The sequence below is a fragment of the Carcharhinus amblyrhynchos genome, chromosome 14 (genome assembly GCF_965287045.1).
Source record: "Carcharhinus amblyrhynchos chromosome 14, sCarAmb.v2.hapA, whole genome shotgun sequence".
NCBI lineage: Eukaryota > Metazoa > Chordata > Chondrichthyes > Carcharhiniformes > Carcharhinidae > Carcharhinus > Carcharhinus amblyrhynchos.
The window spans coordinates 29244179-29264887 of record NC_137337.1 but is presented as its reverse complement, the minus strand read 5'-3'; the positions used below and the strand labels follow the sequence as shown (position 1 = coordinate 29264887).

At 40.5% G+C, this 20709-nt stretch overlaps 1 protein-coding gene across 1 annotated transcript in view; it reads left to right on the top strand.

The window, feature by feature from the left end:
- wdr25 (WD repeat domain 25) overlaps positions 1-20709 on the top strand; it is a 68090-nt gene that overhangs the window by 452 nt on the left and 46929 nt on the right. Inside the window, exon 2 of the mRNA XM_080202506.1 lies at positions 4618-5402. Within this exon, the coding sequence (XP_080058632.1) occupies positions 4618-5402 (785 nt within the window). The remainder of the gene's footprint in view (positions 1-4617; positions 5403-20709) is intronic.

The following is a 20709-nucleotide window of genomic DNA, read 5'->3' as shown; positions in this document are numbered from 1 at the left end:
CAGCATAATCTATTGTTATGAAACAACCATTCTTTTTATGTTATTTAAAAAAAAACCTAATGTCAAATATTAGATCTGAGAACAGTTGTGGTGTGTTAGCTCTCTTATCCACATGCCGCCCCAATCAAAACCACAGTTTTAGTTTTCACGTGTGCTCTACCTCACTGTATCAATTCTTCCATTGTCGCAAAACTGTTGGACTGCTTATCTGATTCCCAATACTGGACAAGCAGAAATATCCTCCAACTAAATAATGGGAAGATTGAAGCAATTTTTTTTTCAGTCCTTGCTTCAAATCCTGGTCTACAGATACCAACGTCGTTGCTCTCCTTTTTGAGATGAAACCAATTTCTTTGCCACCTTGGTGTCACATTTGACCCAGAGATGAGCTTCCACCCATATATTCACGCCATCACAAAGAGATTTCCACTTATCTGAGTCAGTCACTTATTTTGTTTAACTGATTTCTTAGCATTATGCTGGCAACCAATTTAAGATTAAAAACAAAATACTGCAGATGCTGGAATCTGAAACAAAACCAGAAAATGCTGGAAACTCTCAGCAAGTCTGATAGCATCTGTGGGGAGAGAACAGAGCCAACACTTTTAGTCTAGCTGACCCTTTGTCAGAGATGACAGTAAAGAAAATCAGCAGACATTCATACAGTGAGGGGGGGTGGGGGGATTGGAGGAGGATGGGTGGGACAAAGACAAAGAGAATATAAATGAGGATGCAGAAGGCTGTGGAAGGTGCTAAAAAGTGTCCATTCAGTGTTTGGAGTGCACGAATAGCAGAACAGAGTTATAGGTTAAAGGACTGTGGCAGTTACCCTGAAAGAGGGAAGGGGGGCTTAAGAAGGAGAGCTGGAATGGAAAGTAGAAAAATGGAAGTAGGAAAGATGGATGATAAAATGGACGAATAGGATGAAACAAAATGAACTGAAATAAAATAAATGGAAATGGAGTGAAGGTGGAGGAGAGAGTTATTGCTCTGAAGTTGTTGAACTCAATGTTCAGTCCAAAAGGCTGTAAAGTGCCCAATGGGAAGATGAGGTGCTCTTCCTCCAATTTGCATTGGGATCTACTAGAACATTGCAAAAGGTTATGGATGGATATGTGGGTAGGAGAGCAGGGTGGTGTGTTGAACTGGTAAGCGATAGCAAAGACAGGGTCCTGCTTGCAGATAGACCAAAAGTGTTTAGCAAAGCGGTCACCCAGTCTACGTTTAGTCTCTCCAACGTAGAGTAGACTGCATTGGCAGCAGCGAATGCAATAGACAAGATTGAAGAAGGTGCATGTGAATTGCTGCTTCACGTGAAAGGGGTGTTTAGGACCTGGGACAGTGAGTAGGAAGGAGGCAAAGGGGCAGGTATTGCACCTTCTATGATTGCATGGGAAGGTGCTGCAAGCAGGGGATGTGATGGAGAAGTATATCAGGGTGTCGTGGAGAGAGCGGTCCCTGCGGAATGCTGACAGGGAGTTGAGGAGATGTGTTGAGCAGTCGCATCATGCTGGAGTTGGCAGAAATGGCGGAGGATGATCCTTTGAATGCGGAGACTAGTAAGGTGAAAAGTGAGGATAAGGGGGCTCTATCCTAGTTCTGGGAGGGAGGGGACAGGGTAAGAGCAGTGGTCCGGGGGATGGGTTGGACATGTTTGAGAGCCCTGCCCCCACAGTGGGTGAAAAACCACGATTGAAGAAGGAAGACATAGCAGCAGCGCTATTTTGGTAAGTTGTATCACTAGCACAGATGCATCGGAGGAGGAGGAACTGAGAGAATGGGGCGGAGTCCTTACAGGATGTGAGGTGTGAAGAGCTGTAATCAAGATAGTTGTGAGAATCAATGGGCTTGTAATGGATACTTTGATTTGAATTTGATTTGATTCATTATTGTCACATGTGTTCATATAGTGAAAAGTATTGTTTCTTGTGTGCTGTACAGACAAAGCATAACGGTCATAGAGAAGGAAAGGAGACAGTGCAGAATGTAGTGTTATAGCTATGGTGTAGACATTAATGACAGTTTATCACCAGAAATGGAGATAGAGAGATTAAGGAAGGGAAGAAAAGTGTCAGAGATGGACCATGTGAAGGTGACAGAGGGGTGGAAATTGGAAGCAAAATTGATAAATTTTTCCAGGTCCAGATGAGAGCATGAAGTAGCACCAAAATAGTCATTGATGTACTGATAAAGGAGCAGTGGGAGGGGCCGGAGCAGGATTGGAACAAGGGACGTTCCACATAACCCATAAAGAGACAGGTATAACTGGGACCCATGTGGATTTCAGAGGACACCTAATTTAAGATTGTCAGTTCGGCTGACAGTGTGATGCATTTGCAGGTGCTGGGAGCTGTATAAATACAGAGGGCTATGTTCTTTACAGACAGAAAGAATTTGTATACACATTGTGCCTGTTTCAGCTAAACAAAATAAGTGCCAGCCATTCACTGATTCATTCGTTGGTGAAATGCTTTGATGAGTCAAACTGCCTGGTTTAAATTTCAAACAGTGCATGGCAATTAACTTTCAGTCAACATCAACTGGTGTATTCTCCATGGCAACACCTCTACCAATCAGAGTCCACTTATCAACCAATCAGCACTCTCTTCTCATACAGAATAAATTCCTTGTTTTCCTTTATATTTGCATTCTTGCAAATTATTCTGATGATTACAAGATGAAGAGCTTCAACACAATGTCTCTTTTTTTTCAACAATATTTGACAAACAACAATTTGATCATTTCCCAATGATCCCTAATACCCCTGCAATGCATTAACCCTTCATTTTCCCATGATTCTTTTCCTTCAAATCACTCACATTCACTGCCTGCTCATTCCTGTATCCTCTCCTTCCTCCAGTGTCACTGATCATAGTCTTTAAGTCTCCATTTAGTTTCCCCGTTACTAGTCCACTTTACTTATTTTGAATGTGTTAAAGAACTCAAATATTTCCTGGAACTATTCCATCCTCTATCCTTCCCTTGTCTTGAAATAATTAGTTGGCTTGTAAAATCAACTGTTTTTTGGACAATTTAACAAATATGCAGCACAGTTGCTCTCTTACTCTTCTCTCCTCCCCCAGATTAATACAGTTTATAGATTTTATCAAACATTTAAAGACAACAGAGATGCAATTAGTTCACTGCTATTTTCTTTAGAATTGTAGAATCCTATAGTGCAGGAGGAGGCCATTCAATCCATCAAGACTGCACCAACCACCATCCCACCCAGGCCCTATCCCCATAACCCATGCATTTACCCTAGCTAGTCCCCCTGATGCTGAAGAGCAATTTAGCATGGCCAAACCAGCTAACCTACACGTCTTTGGACTGTGGGAGGAAATCCATGCAGACATGGAGAGAATGTGCAAGCTTCACAAAGATAGTGACCCAAGCTGGGAATTGAACCCAGGTCCTGGCGCTATGAGGCAGCAGTGCTAACTGTTGTGCCACCATGCCACCCAAGCTTATACAAACAATCACATACACATGTCTTTAAATAAACACTTGATATAACTTTTATCATATCAAAGCTTTTGAAATTTGTCTCTCAAAATTATTTGAAAGTCTCTTATGTGGCATTTTATTAGGTGTCATTTATAATTTTATATACTACATTTATATACTACATTTCTTTATCAATATAATTATTTCCTCAAACATTTCTAATACATTTGTGAGTTATTTTGTACATCCTGGCCTTCATTCATGTTGTGCTTCTGGGTGAGTTTTAATTTGATCATGTATTATGGCCTCTAAAAGCAATGATATTGAGTTTAAAGATTTGCAGTTAAATCGATTAACTCAATTTTCCTCCTTCAGTATATTTAAATGGATTTTCAATCTTCTTGTCCCTAATACTTGCTTTTCATGGCAGTAAATATGTCGTAAAATTTGAGTTTTGGTTTTGTGTACAGAGCTAATAAAGCATGGGACTAGTGAGTGTTTTATGTAGCCTTGCATTTCTGTATGATCTTTTAACATCTGCACAGCTGAGTACTGTTACTGCAGGAATATCTGGTTAGCTTACTACACTTGCTTCAAACACAATAATCGCTTGGTCTCTAATGAAACAATGTATTTTTATTAGAAAGGAGAAAGATAATCCATATGTTAGTTTAGGTTATTTATTAGTTTCACAAGTTGGCTTACATTTACACTGCAATGAAGTTACCATGAAAATCCCCTAGTCATCACATTCTGGCGCCAGTTCTCAGGCACTGAGGGAGAATTTAGCATGACCAGTGCACCTAACCAGCACATCTTTTGGACTGTGGGAGGAAACCGGAGCATCCGGAGGAATCCCATGCAGACACAGGGAGAACGTGCAAACTCTGCACGGCAGTGATCCAAGCTGGGAATCAAACCAGGGTCCTTGGTAGTGTGAGGCAGCAGTGCTAAACATGTGTCATTGTGGTAGAAAAATGGACATGCAAAACATTGTCAATTCTATTAGTATGCTACAAGTACTTAATTATTTTAGAGGTGTAAGATAACCTTGTAGAGTATAAATATTAAATGAAGATATAAAAATAAGTTAAAAAGAAGAAAATTGCTTCATAATGTCTAAGATGACGACTTTCATTCTTTCAATTAATGAGAATGTTACAATTGCAGGAAGCTCCGTCAGATTCACAGCCAGAAACAGAGTGCACACCCTACCGATTACAGATTGCCATATGAATTCTCTGGTTGCCTATGAGTCTTCAGATTCTGAGACAGACAATGACAAAAATGAAGAAGCAACTTTTCTTCAGCAAAAAGATGATCTTGTTCACTCTAAATTTCAACTTCATGTATTTCCAACTCCTACAGGATCAGAATCTTCTCAATGTGGTTTAGAGCTTAAAGTTACAGCCACTGGAAGTAGCAATAATGAATACAACTGGCACAGTACACCGAATTATGTACAGAGACACTTCGGTGTATCTCCTAGACCTCCAGAGATGTCTTTGAAAGATGAGACATATTTTCAGTTTTCTAAAAGCAAACATAAGAATGTGTTGGATCTGATGCAAAAATCTGACAGAATTCCTACAAATCCGGTGTCCTCAGCTCAGAAGAGATTATTTCCACACTCAGTGCCAGCTGCTCAAAATATTAAACCTTACATACCCAAAAGACTGAGGCAGAAAGAAGAAGTAACTTATGAAAGCAAAGACAGCACAGAAGTTGTAAACTCTGACATAAACCAGACTGAAGAACGGCAATTAAGTCTATTGAGTAGAATTTCGGAATTCATTAAGCCCTACCTGGAAAACCAATATAGAACTTCAGACATACCAAAACACTTGGTGTTTCACATCCCTCAGCACAAGGGACCAGTAACTACAGTACAGTGGTGTCCTGTGCAGCAACACAGTCACTTGCTGCTCTCTGCTTCCATGGATAAGTCTATAAAGGTACAGTCGCTTGCTGCTGTCTGCCTCCATGGATTAGCCTGTAAAGGTAGAGTTCCATTTTGTAGAAAATAGTTGCGGGGTATTAGTTTGTACTCAAAAGATGAATGATTAATTCTGTTAAAAGCCTTATTGGCCAATTTATACCTAATATATCTAGAAGTATGAATTTTCATAATATTCAATTCATCCTAATTCACTTTCTTCCCCCTTCAAATGCATCACTGGAATTTGAAACACTAATTTCATTGTTTTTGGACTAATGTAAGTAGCTTCATTTTTGAAATTCCAAAGCGACTGCTAAGGACATGTGTCAAAAGAACACAAGGTATGATTGTAAGACCATAAGAATTAAGAGCATGAGTAGACCATTCATCGTCTTGAACATGCTCCTTCTTTCAGTCAGATCATGGCTAATCTACCTCAGCTATGCCTTCGTCTTACACCGTCCCAATGACCCTTGACTCCTTTCATATCTAAAAAAATTTTGATCTGTGACTTGAATATGCTTATTGTCTGAGTATTCACAGCTCTCAGGATAAAGAATTCAAAGCATTCACAACACTTTGAAGAAATTTCCCCTCCAATTAATCCTAAATAACTGATTCCTAATTCTGAGACAGTGAGCACTAGTCCTAGAGTCTCCAACCGGAAGACATACTTCACGCAGCTACCATCAAGTTCCTTAAAAATCTTGGCGATGATTCTGCCAGCTTGCTGCATTCCTCTAGCAGCTCAGAGGGGCTGTATAGCGGACTCCCCGCTGGGCGCCATGGCCTCCAGCCCCCGGCATAGAGCTGATCTGCATATAAAAATTCTGATTTGAATGTAATTGTTGGGCCTGGGGCTGAAGTCTCTGGGCCCACTAGCCACCCTCTCTCTCTCTCTCTCTCCCTCCCTCCCCCTCCCCCCACCACTTCCCACCACCAACCGTGCCCAGCAGCCAGGAGTGGGTCGTTCTAGTGGGGTTTACAACAGCTCTCCACTAAAGGGGAGTTGGCGACCCAACCCCTCTGAGGCCCACCCCCAAAGATCAGCATTTGGGGGGTTGCCCTTGTGCATTGCCAGCCTGACTCACTGGCACTGCCCAATGGGCAATGTGGCACTGCCCACCAAACATTGGGCAGGGCCAAGGGGGTGGAGCTTATTGGAGGTAGGGCCTGCGGGGGGTAGATCTGTGGGGATGGGGTGGTAGTGGTCGGTGCTGGTTCAGAGACATCCGGGAAGCCGGCAGTTGGAGCGTGGTGAGGTTGGAGGCGCAGCGCTGTAGGGTAGCTGTGCTGGCCAGCAATTGAGAGGCCATTGGTGTAGGGCTACTGCACATGTGCCAATGTCTAGTCTGACAGATCAACATATGCGCAGTGGCCTGCCCAGCACTATGCTGCCAGCCTCTTCAGCAAGAATAGGCCCCACCCACAGCTTTTTAGTGTAACTCTTTTTGAGGCACTCGGCAGTGTACAGACTGTGGGAGATTCATTTTGAAAATCCCGTTCAAAAATCCAGTGTGAGTTACTCCAGTTTTTATGCGAATTTGGCAGTTAGTTCTTTTGGGAGAATCCGGCCCTATGTTTCAGTGAAATCTACACTCGTTCTTCTAAACTCTAGCCAACAAAGGCTTCATGTAGTCAATACTCCTCTGTAGGACTATCCCATCATCCCAGGGATCAGCCTTCTTAGTCATCATTGCACTCCAGCTAAGGCAATCATATCCTTCCTTAGGTAAGGATACAAAGCTGAACAAATTATTCCAAGTGTAAGTCCTATACACATTCTTGGGACTTCTTTACTCTTGTAACCCTATCCCTTTGTAATAAAGGCCAGTTTGCTTTCTTAATTGTAATGCTTCAGTACTGTTTTAAATACAAACCTATTAATTACACTGCAGAAAGAATAGTTGAAATGTTTTTTTCCAGAATACACACAAGTGGTAACACTATGACTTTGAATCATGGTCTATTATCCTATATAAAAAAAACTCTGATTCTAATTACAGAGATTTAATGGTATAAAGAAATAGAACTGTCAGTCATGTGGATGTGGCTTGGTACAGATTTTAAACTGCTCCAGATTATTCTCTCCAGTCCTTACTTAGACCATATAATTATTGACGGAAATCAATGCATCAAATTGTTGCGTTATTTTCTCTCATTATTTAAGTAGAATTGAGTTTGGAATGTTTTCAAGTTAAAGTTATTCTGGAACATTTTATAGAATTCAGAAAAGAAAACAGATTATGACTTTGTATCACATCTAGTGATATCTGTACCTTTAATATAGAAATAAAATACTGCAGATGCTGGAATCTGAAACAAAAACAGAAAAAACTGGAAAATCTCAGCAGGTCTGACGGCATCTGTGGGGAGAGAACAAAGCCAATGTTTTGAGTTTAGATGACCATTTGTCAGAGTTGCGAGCAAAGGGAATCAACAGGGATTTATACTATGACAGTTGAGGGAATGGTTGATGGGAGTGAGAATGGGACGAAGGGAACGTAAATGAGGATACAGAAGGCTGAGAAGCTGCCACAAGTGTCAGTTAAGTGATGAGAGTGTCTGAATGGCCCTTAATGTCCTCTTGTCCCTTAATGGAAGAATGACCTAATGAATAACTGAATGATGGCAGGAAAAATAACTGAAATAATAAGTATAGTAAAATGATAATGAAGCAATGTTACATGATTTGAAGGTTATAATGTTGTGCAGTTAATATAAGAACATAAGAACATAAGAAATAGGAGCAGGAGTAGGCCATCTAGCCCTTCGAGCCTGCCCCGCCATTCAATAAGATCATGGCTGATCTGTTGTGGCTCAGTTCCACTTTCCCGCCCTCTCCCCATAACCCTTAATTCCCTCTCTTATCAAGAACCCATCAACCCGCTTCTTAAAAATATTTAGCGAGGCAGCCTCCACCACTTCAACGGGCAGAGAATTCCAGAGATTCACCACCCTTTGAGTGAAGAAGTTCCTCCTCAACTCCGTTCTAAACCGCCTCCCCTTTATCTTGAGGCTGTGCCCCCTAGTCCTAGTGTCTTTTTTGAGCGGGAAGAGTCTCTCCACCTCTATCCTATCCATCCCATTCATCATCTTATACGTCTCAATGAGATCTCCCCTCATTCTTCTAAACTCTAACGAGTACAAGCCTAGTTTATTCAGCCTCTCCTCATAGCTCAATCCCCTCAACTCCGGTATCAGCCTAGTAAACCTCCTCTGCACTCCCTCCAGGGCCAAAATATCCTTGCGCAGGTGCGGCGCCCAAAACTGCACACAGTACTCCAGCTGCATATAAACTGGACATCTTCCTTTTCAAATGTGCATATGTCTTGCAATGTATCTAGTGCTTTCAGAACCTTAATTTCAAGCTGTAATATAAAATCATTCACAAATGCCTTATGTTCTGCAATGCTAATTGGAGTCAGCTTCCTATCGTATATTACCTTATCTTTAATCTTTGGGTGATTTTTCGCTATGCTGGAAGGAGTCAATATGTTCATAATACTTGATGCTAATTTTAAAACTATTGAATCAATTCGTATTTTACCTAAAACTTCCTCCATTAAAGTCTTATTTTAAAATTAAGGTTATACAAAGATGACATTCAAGGTGATTGCCAGTGGTACCTTATGGTCATGAAACTTGTACGTTAACATAAATATCACATGAGGAAAAACATTTTTAGGCAATGAATGCTTAGGATTTGGAATGACCTATCTCAGAGTGTGATGGAGTCCAATACAATTAGGGTTTTCAAAAGAGAATTGGATAAGAAAATGCGCAGTAACAGGGAAAGGACAGAATAATGGGAAGAGCTATAAGACCATAAGACGTAGGAGCAGAATTAGGCCACTCGACCCATTGAGTTGCTCTGCCATTCAAGCATGGCTGATATTTTTCTCATCCCCGTTCTCCTGCCTTTCCCCATAACCCTGATCCCCTTATTAATCAAGAACCTATCTATCTCTGTCTTAAAGACATTCAGTGACCTAGCCTCCACAGCCTTCTGCGGCAAACAGTTCCACGTATTCCCCATTTACTGGCTGAAGAAATTCCTCCTCATCTCTGTTTTAAAGGATCGTCCCTTTCGCCTGAGATTGTGCCCTCTGGTTCTCGTTTTTCCTACTAGTGGAAACATCCTCTCCACGTCTACTCTAACGAGGCCTCACAGTATCCTGTAAGTTTCAATAAGATCCTCCCTCATCCTTCTAAACTCCAATGAGCTAAGTTGCTCTTTTAAAGAGCTGGCACTGACATAACAGGCTGAATGGCCTCCTGTGCGTAACCCCTCTATTATTCTATGAAACTTTAGTTGGCTGTGAATCAGTTTGGAACATCCCAAGGTCACGAAGTTGTTAAACAAGTACAAATTCCTTCTGACACCAAGTACTCGCCAATCTGCATACTCCCCATTGCTGTAACATCCTTCTGTCAAATGTGAAGCCCAAAACTGCTCACAGCACTCCGTACTGTTGTTTTACTAAGCGTTTGTATAGTTTCACTATCATTTCCTGACCACGATGTTCGAAACCACTTGCCGAAGTATGCAATTCATATTTTTATGGCTTTATGTGAGATGGTTCTTTTAATGTCTTGTGAACCTGAAACTCAGCTTCCTCAGTTCTTTGGTGTCACCTAGCTTTCCCACAGTTAAAATATAACTTTTTTAAAGCAAAATGTCAAACTACTTATTTACCTACATTAAATTGAATTTTTTTTCCCATTCCAGGATCTCAAACTCCTTTGAGAAACACCTTTTATCCCTATTCTCTCTTTCTTCCCTTGTAACCAGTTCTTAATCCAAGCTACTATTCTAATTTCATACCCTTAAATCTCCTCCAGTGGTTTCCTAATAGTACCTCGTGCTACCTGCGTCACATAGAATCCCAGAAGGAGGCTATTCTGCTCAGCTAGTCTACACCAACTTTCTAAAAGAGCACCTTGCTCAGGTCCTCCACCACCACCACCGTCCCCCAGCCATCCATGTAACCCTGCACATCCATCACGGCTAATCCACCTAACCTACACATCTTTGGATAACTATTAAAGAGTAAATAAGTATTTAATACTTTTCTAGCCTTAAAAATAGATGCATTTCTCAGATGTGCCAAAATTATTTATATCTTATTTAATCCTTTAGAATCTCTCAGTGCAGAAAGAGGCTATTTGGCCCATCAAGACTGGACCAACTGTACATAAAAATATTCTATCCAGGCCCTCTGCTCCTCCCTTTTCCTGTAAGTGTGCCCATTTACCACGGCTAATACATCTAACCTACACATCCTTGGACATTAAGGGGCAATTTAGCATGGCTCATCCACCTAACCTGCACATCTTTGGATTGTGGGAGGAAACTGGAGCACACAGAGGAAACTTATGCAGTGACTGTCCGGAGTTTGCACAGTCACCCAAGGCTCGAACTGAACCTGAATCCCTGGTGCTGTGATGCAGCAGTGCCACTGTGCTGCCATGTTTTGCAATTTCCATTTCACCATACTTGTCACCTCAAATTGCCAGCTGGGGCATTTCTGAAATATTGTGACTTCTGAACATCAAGGCCTTCATAGCGAGGGGGATTGAATATAAAAGTAGGGAGGTCTTGCTGCAGCTGTATAGGGCATTGGTGAGGCCGCAGCTGGAGTACTGTGTGCAGTTTTGGGCGCCGCACCTGCGCAAAGATATTTTGGCCCTGGAGGGAGTGCAGAGGAGGTTTACTGGACTGATACCGGAGTTGAGGGGGTTGAGCTGTGAGGAGAGGCTGAATAAACTGGGCTTGTACTCGTTAGAGTTTAGAAGAATGAGGGGAGATCTCATTGAGACGTATAAGATGATGAATGGGATGGATAGGATAGAGGTGGAGAGACTCTTCCCGCTCAAAAAAGACACTAGGACTAGGGGGCACAGCCTCAAGATAAAAGGAGGGCGGTTTAGAACGGAGTTGAGGAGGAACTTCTTCACTCAAAGGGTGGTGAATCTCTGGAATTCTCTGCCCGTTGAAGTGGTGGAGGCTGCCTCGCTAAATATTTTTAAGACGCGGGTTGATGGGTTTTTGATAAGAGAGGGGATTAAGGGTTATGGGGAGAAAGCGGGAAAGTGGAACTGAGGAGCGACAGATCAGCCATGATCTTATTGAATGGCGGGGCAGGCTCGAAGGGCTAGATGGCCTACTCCTGCTCCTATTTCTTATGTTCTTATGTTCTTGGTTTAAAAGAACCAGTGTAAAGAGTTCTCCAAACCTGCAGTTAACTTGAGAACCATTTACTCTTAATTCGCTGGGGAAATGTAAGTGGCTTCTTCAGAGTCAATTGCTTGGGACCTGTGTTTGTGACAAAAGTTGTGTTTCAAGCTGAATGTTTTTCTGCCCTTCATCCTTATCTCAATTCCCAATCACCCTTCCCCCTAAATGCTGGGTGTAAAACCACAAACACCAGTTGCTCTCTGGTATCTTGGTGTCATTCTTCACATGGTTTTAGCATCAGCATCGTTCTGGGAGCATCACAAGTCAGTTCAGTTTTGACCTCACCTAATGTCCATTACTTGTAGGGATCACTGAATAATGACCAGCAAGGAACAGACTAACTTATTTTACTTACAAGGAACAGGAGCCAATTGCTTTGTCGCCACTTATTGTTCTGGTTGGAATTGGATCACTCAACGAAGATTGAACCTGGGATCTTTCTAGCACTGCCTTAGGCATGGAGGCATTGAGGTTACTTTGTATTTTAGGATGTTGGTGAATTAACTGAGAACAAAATGCAATTGGGGCACAATTAATTGTTGTATTTATTAGTTTTTGTGAGTTGTCAACTTACATTTTATGGAGAAATTCTTACAAAATTCTTCATATTGATTTGCGTGTGTTGAGAGAAATCCCTGCTAGATGCATAGAGAGGTAAATGCATTTGACACTTTGCTGCTCATTTTCAGAAAGTGACATCTATATTTAATGTTAGAAGTCTTGCATGTACACTTACTTTCCGTATTTTTCTGTCAACATATACCATTGTAACTTATTCTGTCATGTTTCCGATTCAAATTTAGTCATCTGTCAATGAGTAGTTGCAAATTCAGGCCACGAGATGGCTCTCTGTGCATTAATTTGAAAATAATTTCTACGAACTCTGTCACCAAATTTGTGCATGCAAAATGCTATGGCCATTTTGCTAGTTCCGCTTGAAAATTAGGACTTTTTTTATAATGATATCTGATAAAACTTTGCTTTGGCATCATGTTCCACTGATTGTTGAATCTTATCCCATTTTTGGGTGGATGCAGTTTTTGTGGGTTAAGAATCTGAGTCTTGGCGCTGATGTGATGAAATCTGCTTATCACACCTACATACCTTTCAGTAAGTGGTATTCTTCATGCAGGAATGATTGAGACTTTTTATATTATGCTGCTTAATGTGAATCTAATGTGAAATGTGAAAACATCATTTCAAAGTCAATCTAATTAAAAACTGTGCTTATATTGAGAACTAACACAGGTTTGTGGTGGATATTTTACAGCTGTTTGATACCACTCTTGACCAATATTACCATGTCTCTCAAGGCAAATGCACAAACTATCACAGTTTTTGGTTTTGAAGGCAAAAATATGATTAAGTTCATATTTTTATTGGCCACAATCTTCCCAGACCAACAGGAGAAGTTTTCAACTGGGGTTAGGAGGAATACTGAGGAACAGGTATCAGGTCAATCTTTCTGGAACTGGATTAGAATCTGCAAGAGGCCATCATAGAAGAATCATAGAAATCCTACAGTACAGAGAGAAGCCGTTCGGTCCATCAAGTCTGCATCGATCACAATCCCACCCAGGCCCTACCCTCATATCGCTACATATTTTACCCACCAATCCCTCTAACCTACACATTTCAGGACACTAAGGGTCAATTTAGCATGGCCAATCAACCTAACCTGCATGTCTTGAACTGTGGAAGGAAACCGGAGCACCCGGAGGAAACCCACGCAGACACGAGGAGAATGTGCAAACTCCACACGGATGGTGACCCGAGCCAGAAATCGAATCCAGGTCCCTGGAGCTGTGAAGCAGCAGTGCTGGTGAAGCAGGCTACCTGCTTGACAGTGACGCAGCCAATCAGTATAATCAAATGCCAATTTGTAGACTGATTTATCACACTGTTATGGTCTTCCTAATAATGGAAGAGCTTCGCACTGATGGGCTTGAAGTGGCTGGCCTGAGTTGGGGTTAGGTGGTGGGGAACAGCAAGGCAATGTACACATTCTCCCTACCCCCACACCCTACCAATACTGCTTCCCACCCTGACTGACCTGCTCGCCACATCCTTCCTGCTCAACTCTTCCCATCTCGACCCTGCTGCTTCTCTCCTCATCCTCCCACTCACAGCATAGAGAATATGAAGAGCTGATGTGTATGTTAGAGTCTTTTGACCTTGATGACAAGGATCTTGAGAGATAAAACTTTATTGGGAACAAATTGAAAATGTAAAAGTCGAGAATGATCTAAGCAATTTTATGAAGGTTAAAAGAGGGATTAGTTTTCTCCTGGATTTATCCAATTTGCATTGTGAAATTATTCATGGAGATTTTGAAGATCTTCCTGGTTTATTAGTTGGCGGCTACAACTTTGACAATATAAGACATGTCAATGATACAATTCTTATTGCCAATTCTGAAGAGAAACTGCAAAAGATTTTGGATAGAGTGATGAGTGAAAGTGAGAACAAAGGATTAAGTATAAATCTTAAGAAAAGAAAATATCTAGTAGAATCCAAAAAAAAAGCCACACTGGACTATAAGATCACAATAAATAATGACAGGGTCACACTGGGAAGTATGTTAACATCGGACGGTACATGTGGCCAAAAAATCAGATGAAGGATTGGAATGGCCAAAGCTGTATTTCAGAAATTGGAAGAAGATTATGATCAACTTAAAATTATCCATGAAAAAAAGCTGAATTCTGAAATGCCACATTAACCAATTGGAAGTGAGTGTTGGACAGTCAGCGAAATAATGCAGAAAATAATTGAGATAATGGACTTGTGGTTTTTGAAACAAACAACTTGGACAAGTGACAGTACCAGTGAAGAGGTGTTAGTAAAAGTACTCTGCTGACCAAAATTAGAAGCAGATGGTTGGAGTTTCTTGTGCACGTAATAAGGAAACATGATTAGAAAATCGGTTGCTGACAGGAAGAGTCGATGACAAAAGAGATCGAGGTAGACGAAGAGTGATCTTTCAAAAGAGCCTCACAAACTGAATAAATGCACGATCAAAGAAGATGGTCCATCCCTTGAGAGTAAGATTGACATGAAAGTCCATGTTCGCCAACATCCTCTTAGGACGTAGTACCTGAAGATGGAGCAGTTAGCGTTAGTGTTTAGAGTTAGAAGTTAGACGTTTGATCAGTTAATGCCACTGATTTAATCATTCTGCTGCGGCTGCATTTGTAGAATTATTAAAGGAAGTTTGACCCCAAGTTTGACGCATTAAAAACAAAGGCGTTTTAGGAAGCTTTGGAAAAGTTTTAGATTCCTAGCCCAGATTTCCAAATATTAACAATAATGAAACATTCTTGTAAGGTTTAAAATCATACATACTTCCAAATGGCATCTATCCCCAATTTACTTTTGTATGCATTATGCAATGCACTTCCTTTAAAAGTGGTGAACTGGTTTGTTGGTTTATAATTCATAGATATTTAATCTGAAATATCTGTAGGCGGAATACATACCACTACTTCCCCAAAAGTGGCCTCGACAGTCATTCTCATCACCACAGCACTCTCTGCCCCTGTTCCCCCTTCAATATTCAATAATTTACAGGAACAATGTGTCTCTCTGACCTTCAGTTTACACAGGCTAACCTTTCTCCAAATTCATGGAGACATTTTACCTTGCCTGATTATGTTGTTGATGTGATGAAATGACTCAGCTATTTTCCTCATGATTCATAGCAGTTTAATCTAAAGGAAACTTGTGAACAAGGTAAATGGGTGTTTTTCTGGTTAGCATTTAGTAACTAATGGCATGCCTCAGAGATCACTTGGAACCACAATTGTTTACAAGTTGCATAGATAATTTGGAGTTAGGGATCAAATGTAATGTGTCAAAATCCACACATGACACTACGATGAGTGTGCAGAGGACGCTGCCTGTCTGCAACGGGATTTAGCTAGTCTTAAGTGAATGGGTGAGGATCTGGCAGATGGAGTACAATGTTGGTAAATGTGAGGTCATCCATTTTGGTAGGAATAACAGCAAAATGGACTGTTATTTAAATGGTAAAAAATTGCAGCATGCTGCTGTGCAGAGACCTGGGTGTCTTTGTGCATGAATCACAAAAAGTTGGTTTGCAGTTACAGCAGGTATTTTAAGAAGTCAAATGGAATTTTGTCCTTCGTTGCTAGAGGGATGGAGTTTAAAAACAGTGAGGTTATGTTGCAGCTGTATAACGTGCTGGTGAGTCCACACCTGGAGTAGTGGTCTCCTTACTTGAGAAAGCATATACTGGCGCTGGAGAGGGTGCAGAGGAGATTCAATAGGTTGATTCCAGAGTTGAGCAGGTTGGCTAATGAGGAGAGACTGAGTTCACTGGGGCTATATCCATTGGAATTCAGAAGAATGAAGGGAGATCTTAAAGAAACATACAAGATTATGAAGGTAATGGATAAAATCGAAGCAGGGAGGTTGTTTCCACTGGCATGAGTAGATTTAGGACTGAGTTGAGGAGAACTTCTTCACCCAAAGGGTTGTGAATCTGTGGAATTCTCTACCCAGTGAAGCAGTTGAAGCTACCTCTTTGAATGTTTTTAAGGTGAGGATAGATAAATTTTTGAACAGTAAAGGAATTAAGGGTTATAGTAAGCGGGCAGGTAAGTGGAGCTGAGTCTACGAAAAGCTCAGTCATGACGTTATTGAATGGTGGAGCAGGCTCGAGGGACCAGATAGCCTACTCCTGCTCCTAGTTCTTATATGTGAATAATGACTTAAGTGGCCCAATAATAGGCCTAGTTACCAGCAGGTTGGTTTCCTGCATTGGCCTATTCTCACCGAGAACTTAATGGAACCCTGTTTCTCTGACAATGGAAATGGGCCGTGTGGCTTCCCTATGATTTTGTGGACCCACCTGCCATCCAGCCTGGTCTGGTGGGCTCCATTATATTCCATGTTTCAGAGTCACATTTTCTGGTTAATGGCTAACCTTATGATTTGGTATGGAATTAGAAAACCAAATTTCCAGCAAGATGTACATTGCAGAGTGAACTTAACAGTATCAGTGAGAATACAATGTTGCAGAATTATATATATGCAATTCTACATGTATTTGCCTGAAAGTTATAATCATGACTTACATCTGTAGACATGAGTTAAAACTACATTGCTAACCTATAATGTTGGAATGAATAACAAGAGAATACGTGGCCAAAAATTGTGGTGCCATCCACTTTGCATTTGCTTCCTGAGGAACAGCTAACTATCAGCTTTTCAGAACAATTCCCTGGAACTAGCATTACCTCATTTCCCACCTAGCATTGCTGTGAGAATTGCTATCAATGGCAGCAATAAAATAAAAGGTGGTAGTACAGAACTCGATTATTGTTGTAACAAGAGACATGCTGCAAAGTTTTTTATCTAGCATGTATCAGGACAGACACAAGAATGCCAAATTTCAAAGGAGCATACAAACATACGTTAGAAGCAGGAGTAGACTACTCGGCCACTCAAACCTGCTCCATCATTCAGTGAGATCATGGCTGATCTGATTGTAACCTTAAGTTCACATTCCTGCCTACCCTGATAATCTTTCATTCCCTTGTTAATCAAGGATCTATCCAGTTCTGCCTTAAAAACATTCAAGGATTTTACTTCCACTGCCTTTTGAGGAAGAGAGTTCAGAGACTCTCAAACCTCCGAGGAAAAAAATCCTTCTAATCTCTGTCTTAAATAAGTAACCCCTTATTTTTAAACAATGACCTCTAATTCTAGATTTCTCAACAAGTGGAAACATCTGCTCCATATCCATCCTGTCAATGCAGGATCTTAAACATCTTGAAGGTTTTGATCAAGTTGCCCCTCTTCAAAACTCCATTAGATACAAATCTAACCTTTCCACATAAGACAACTCACCCACTTCAGTATTAGTCTAGTAAACTTTTTCTAAACTGCTTTCAATGCATTTATATCTTTCCTTAAATAAGGAGACCAATACTGCACACCATACACTCACTGTACACAGTATTCCATGGGTAATCTCACCAATGCTATGTACGACCAAAACATAACTTTCCGACTTTTGTAATCGTTCCCCAAACGTTCTATTAGCTTTCTTAATTACTTGCTATACCAATATAACAGCCTTTTGTGATTCATGTGCTAGGACACCCAGATCATTCTACACCTCAGAGCTCTGCAATCTTTCACCTTTTAGATTAATAAGTTTTTTATTCATCCTTCCAAATTAACAATTTCACATTTGCCCACATTACACTCCATTTGCCAGATCTTCGTCCACTCACTTAACTTAGCTATGTCTCTTCTTAACCTTCGCACCCTCTTCACAATTTACTTTCCAACTTATCTTTGTGTTGTCAGCAGCAAATTTAATCACCATCCCTTTGTCCCTTCATTCAAGTCATTTATATAATTTGTAAAAAGTTGAGGCCCCAGCACTGATCCATGTGGCACACCACTTATGATATTCTACCAACCAGAAAGGTACCCATGTTTCCTGTTAGATAGCAAATACTATTCCTTGAACCATGAGGTTTTATTTTCCTCAGTAACCTTTGATGTGGCACCTTACTGAATATCTTCTGGAAACTAAGTACAGTACATCCACTGGTTTCCCCTTTATCTAGAGCACATGTGATTTGTTTAAAAATTCAATAAATTGGTTGCAGTTGGTTGAGGGATGACCTGATAGACGTCTATAAGATTATGAGAGGCATGGACAGAGTGAATAGTCAGAAGCTTTTTCCCAGGGTGGAAGAGTCAATTATTAGGGGGCATAGGTTTAAGGTGCGAGGGGCAAGGTTTAAAGGAGATGTAGGAGCCAGATTTTTTACACAGAGGATGGTGGGTGCCTGGAACCCATTGTCAGGGGAGGTAGTGGAACTGGATACAGTAGTGACGTTTAAGGGGCATCTTGACACATTCATGAATAGGATGGGAATAGAGGGATATGGTCCTGGAAGGGTAAGGGGTTTTAGTTAAGTCGGGCAGCATGGTCGGTGCAGGCTTAGAGGGTTGAAGGGCTGTTCTGGTGCAGTAATTTTCTTTGTTCTTTGGTTAAATAGTATTTCCCTTTTACAAAACCATGTTGACTCCTCCTGACTGCCTTGAATTTTTGCCTTTAATAATGCCTTCTAACATTTTCCCTATGACAGATACTAGGCTAACTGGCTGTAGTTTCCTACTCCCTGTCTCTCTCTCTTTTTGAATACAATTCAGACTGCGTGAGAAGCTGGTACTGATTGGTTGGCAGGTCATTGCTAATTGGTCATAGCACTGCCATGGCAAATGCACCAAGAATCTGTAATACACCACACTTGTTTAATTTAGGAAAAAGTGCCTGGACATGTGCCTTTTGCCTGGAGAGGATAGGTTCCTGTATGTGACAATATGTACCTTCCAGCAAGCATTAATGAGCCACATTGCAAACCCAACTGATTAATTTTAAATTAGTTGTTAATCTCAACACACTCATGTCTTTTTATTCGGCAGTAAAGTGAGTTCTAATTAAGACGATAGCAATATTTATTCTAGTGAAACTTTGATGGCGCAAAGGCTGAAATAGACCCCTCAATCAGCCAGGCCTTCACAGTTATACAAGTTTCAAAACCTTTCATTACTCTGATCATAAAATCAAATCTTTTAAAACAAGGATTTTGTCCTTGGGTTCTTTGTAATCACAATCATTCACCTCATATAGATCATTTATTTATATAGTGTCTTTATTGTAGTAGAAAAATGTCTCAGCATCATATAAATGTATGATCAATATACCTTAGTGATGATAGCACTGAGGAACCTGAGAGTGAAATCCTTGAATTAAAATTCTGATTTTATCACCAGAGCTCTGAAATATTTTATATCTATACTTGCCTGTCTCCTGGAAAAGTCAGCCTCGGTCTTCATAACAGCGAAAATTCATTGGATTTGATTCTGTCTAATATTGGTTCTCTGTAATAGATGAAATGATGGTCATAAAATTCCATTCTAATCCAGATGATGTTTTGATAATACCAAATATGACTTAATCACCAACCTTGTTCATATCTCTCTGTCCCCACATATTGACAGGGTAGCTCACTTTATGCCCAGGAAAATTTATTTTGGTTAACTGTGCATGCTATAAGGTTTCTCTGGTGTATATATAATAAAGTAATATATATCATAAAGTAATAAAGCACAGATGGAAACCAGTTGGCTCATTGTATCAACGTCAGTCTAATTAGTCCCAACCCCATTGTGCTACTTCATCCACTTTGACTTTTGTTTTATTTTTGCACCTTGCAGTATGAAAGGTATCACTTCTAAGAAGCAAGATGTAGTTCCATTTTTAATGCCCCGCATTGACATCAATATTAGGTGCGATGCAATGCAGTTTAGAAGTTAGGTGCATGTTGCTGGATTAGGGATTTAAACGCTTTCGCACCTCTGATATTCATGATCAAATTTCATCTGAATTAATGGAATGTAATCTCCACTGTTTGCTAAGTGTGCCAAGCAGAATTCATTTTGGCAGTATTACCTAATGTTAGGATCCTAGTTGATGTTATAACCGGACGGGAAAATTCCAGAATGAAATCCTGGCTTCATACATACTTCTGATGCCTGACGTTTCCCAAGTTTTAACTGAAGATCAACATTTACAAAGTTTAATTTTTCAAGTTTATCCTATTTATCCAAATCCTTGATCAAATGTTCCACTTTGTTATTGTGGAAAATCTTAGGCCTCCGATTGTCACTTTCACCCTCACCATCTTTCCTTTTAATCTGAGGTGAAATTTCCTGATCATTCATAACTGCTCCATTTTTTTCCTTGACTCTTTGTTTTCTTTTCTCCTTCCCACCTTCCATCCTTCTCATGCTTAAGTTGATGATGGAAAAATGGTTTGGTTCTATGGACCAGTTCGTAATCGTCAGCTAGCTCTGTTGCCTGTCTAGCAATATTAACATTTGGTTCTGCAGCATACGTCCTAATAAACAAAAGAAGTGAATCTTTAATTTTTCCCAGAAGAATCACCTGTCTAAGGGTTTCATATGTTTTCTCTATCTTTACTGGCTGTTTCCAACAGTCAAAATTATTTTGCTTCAGCCTCTCAAACTCAAT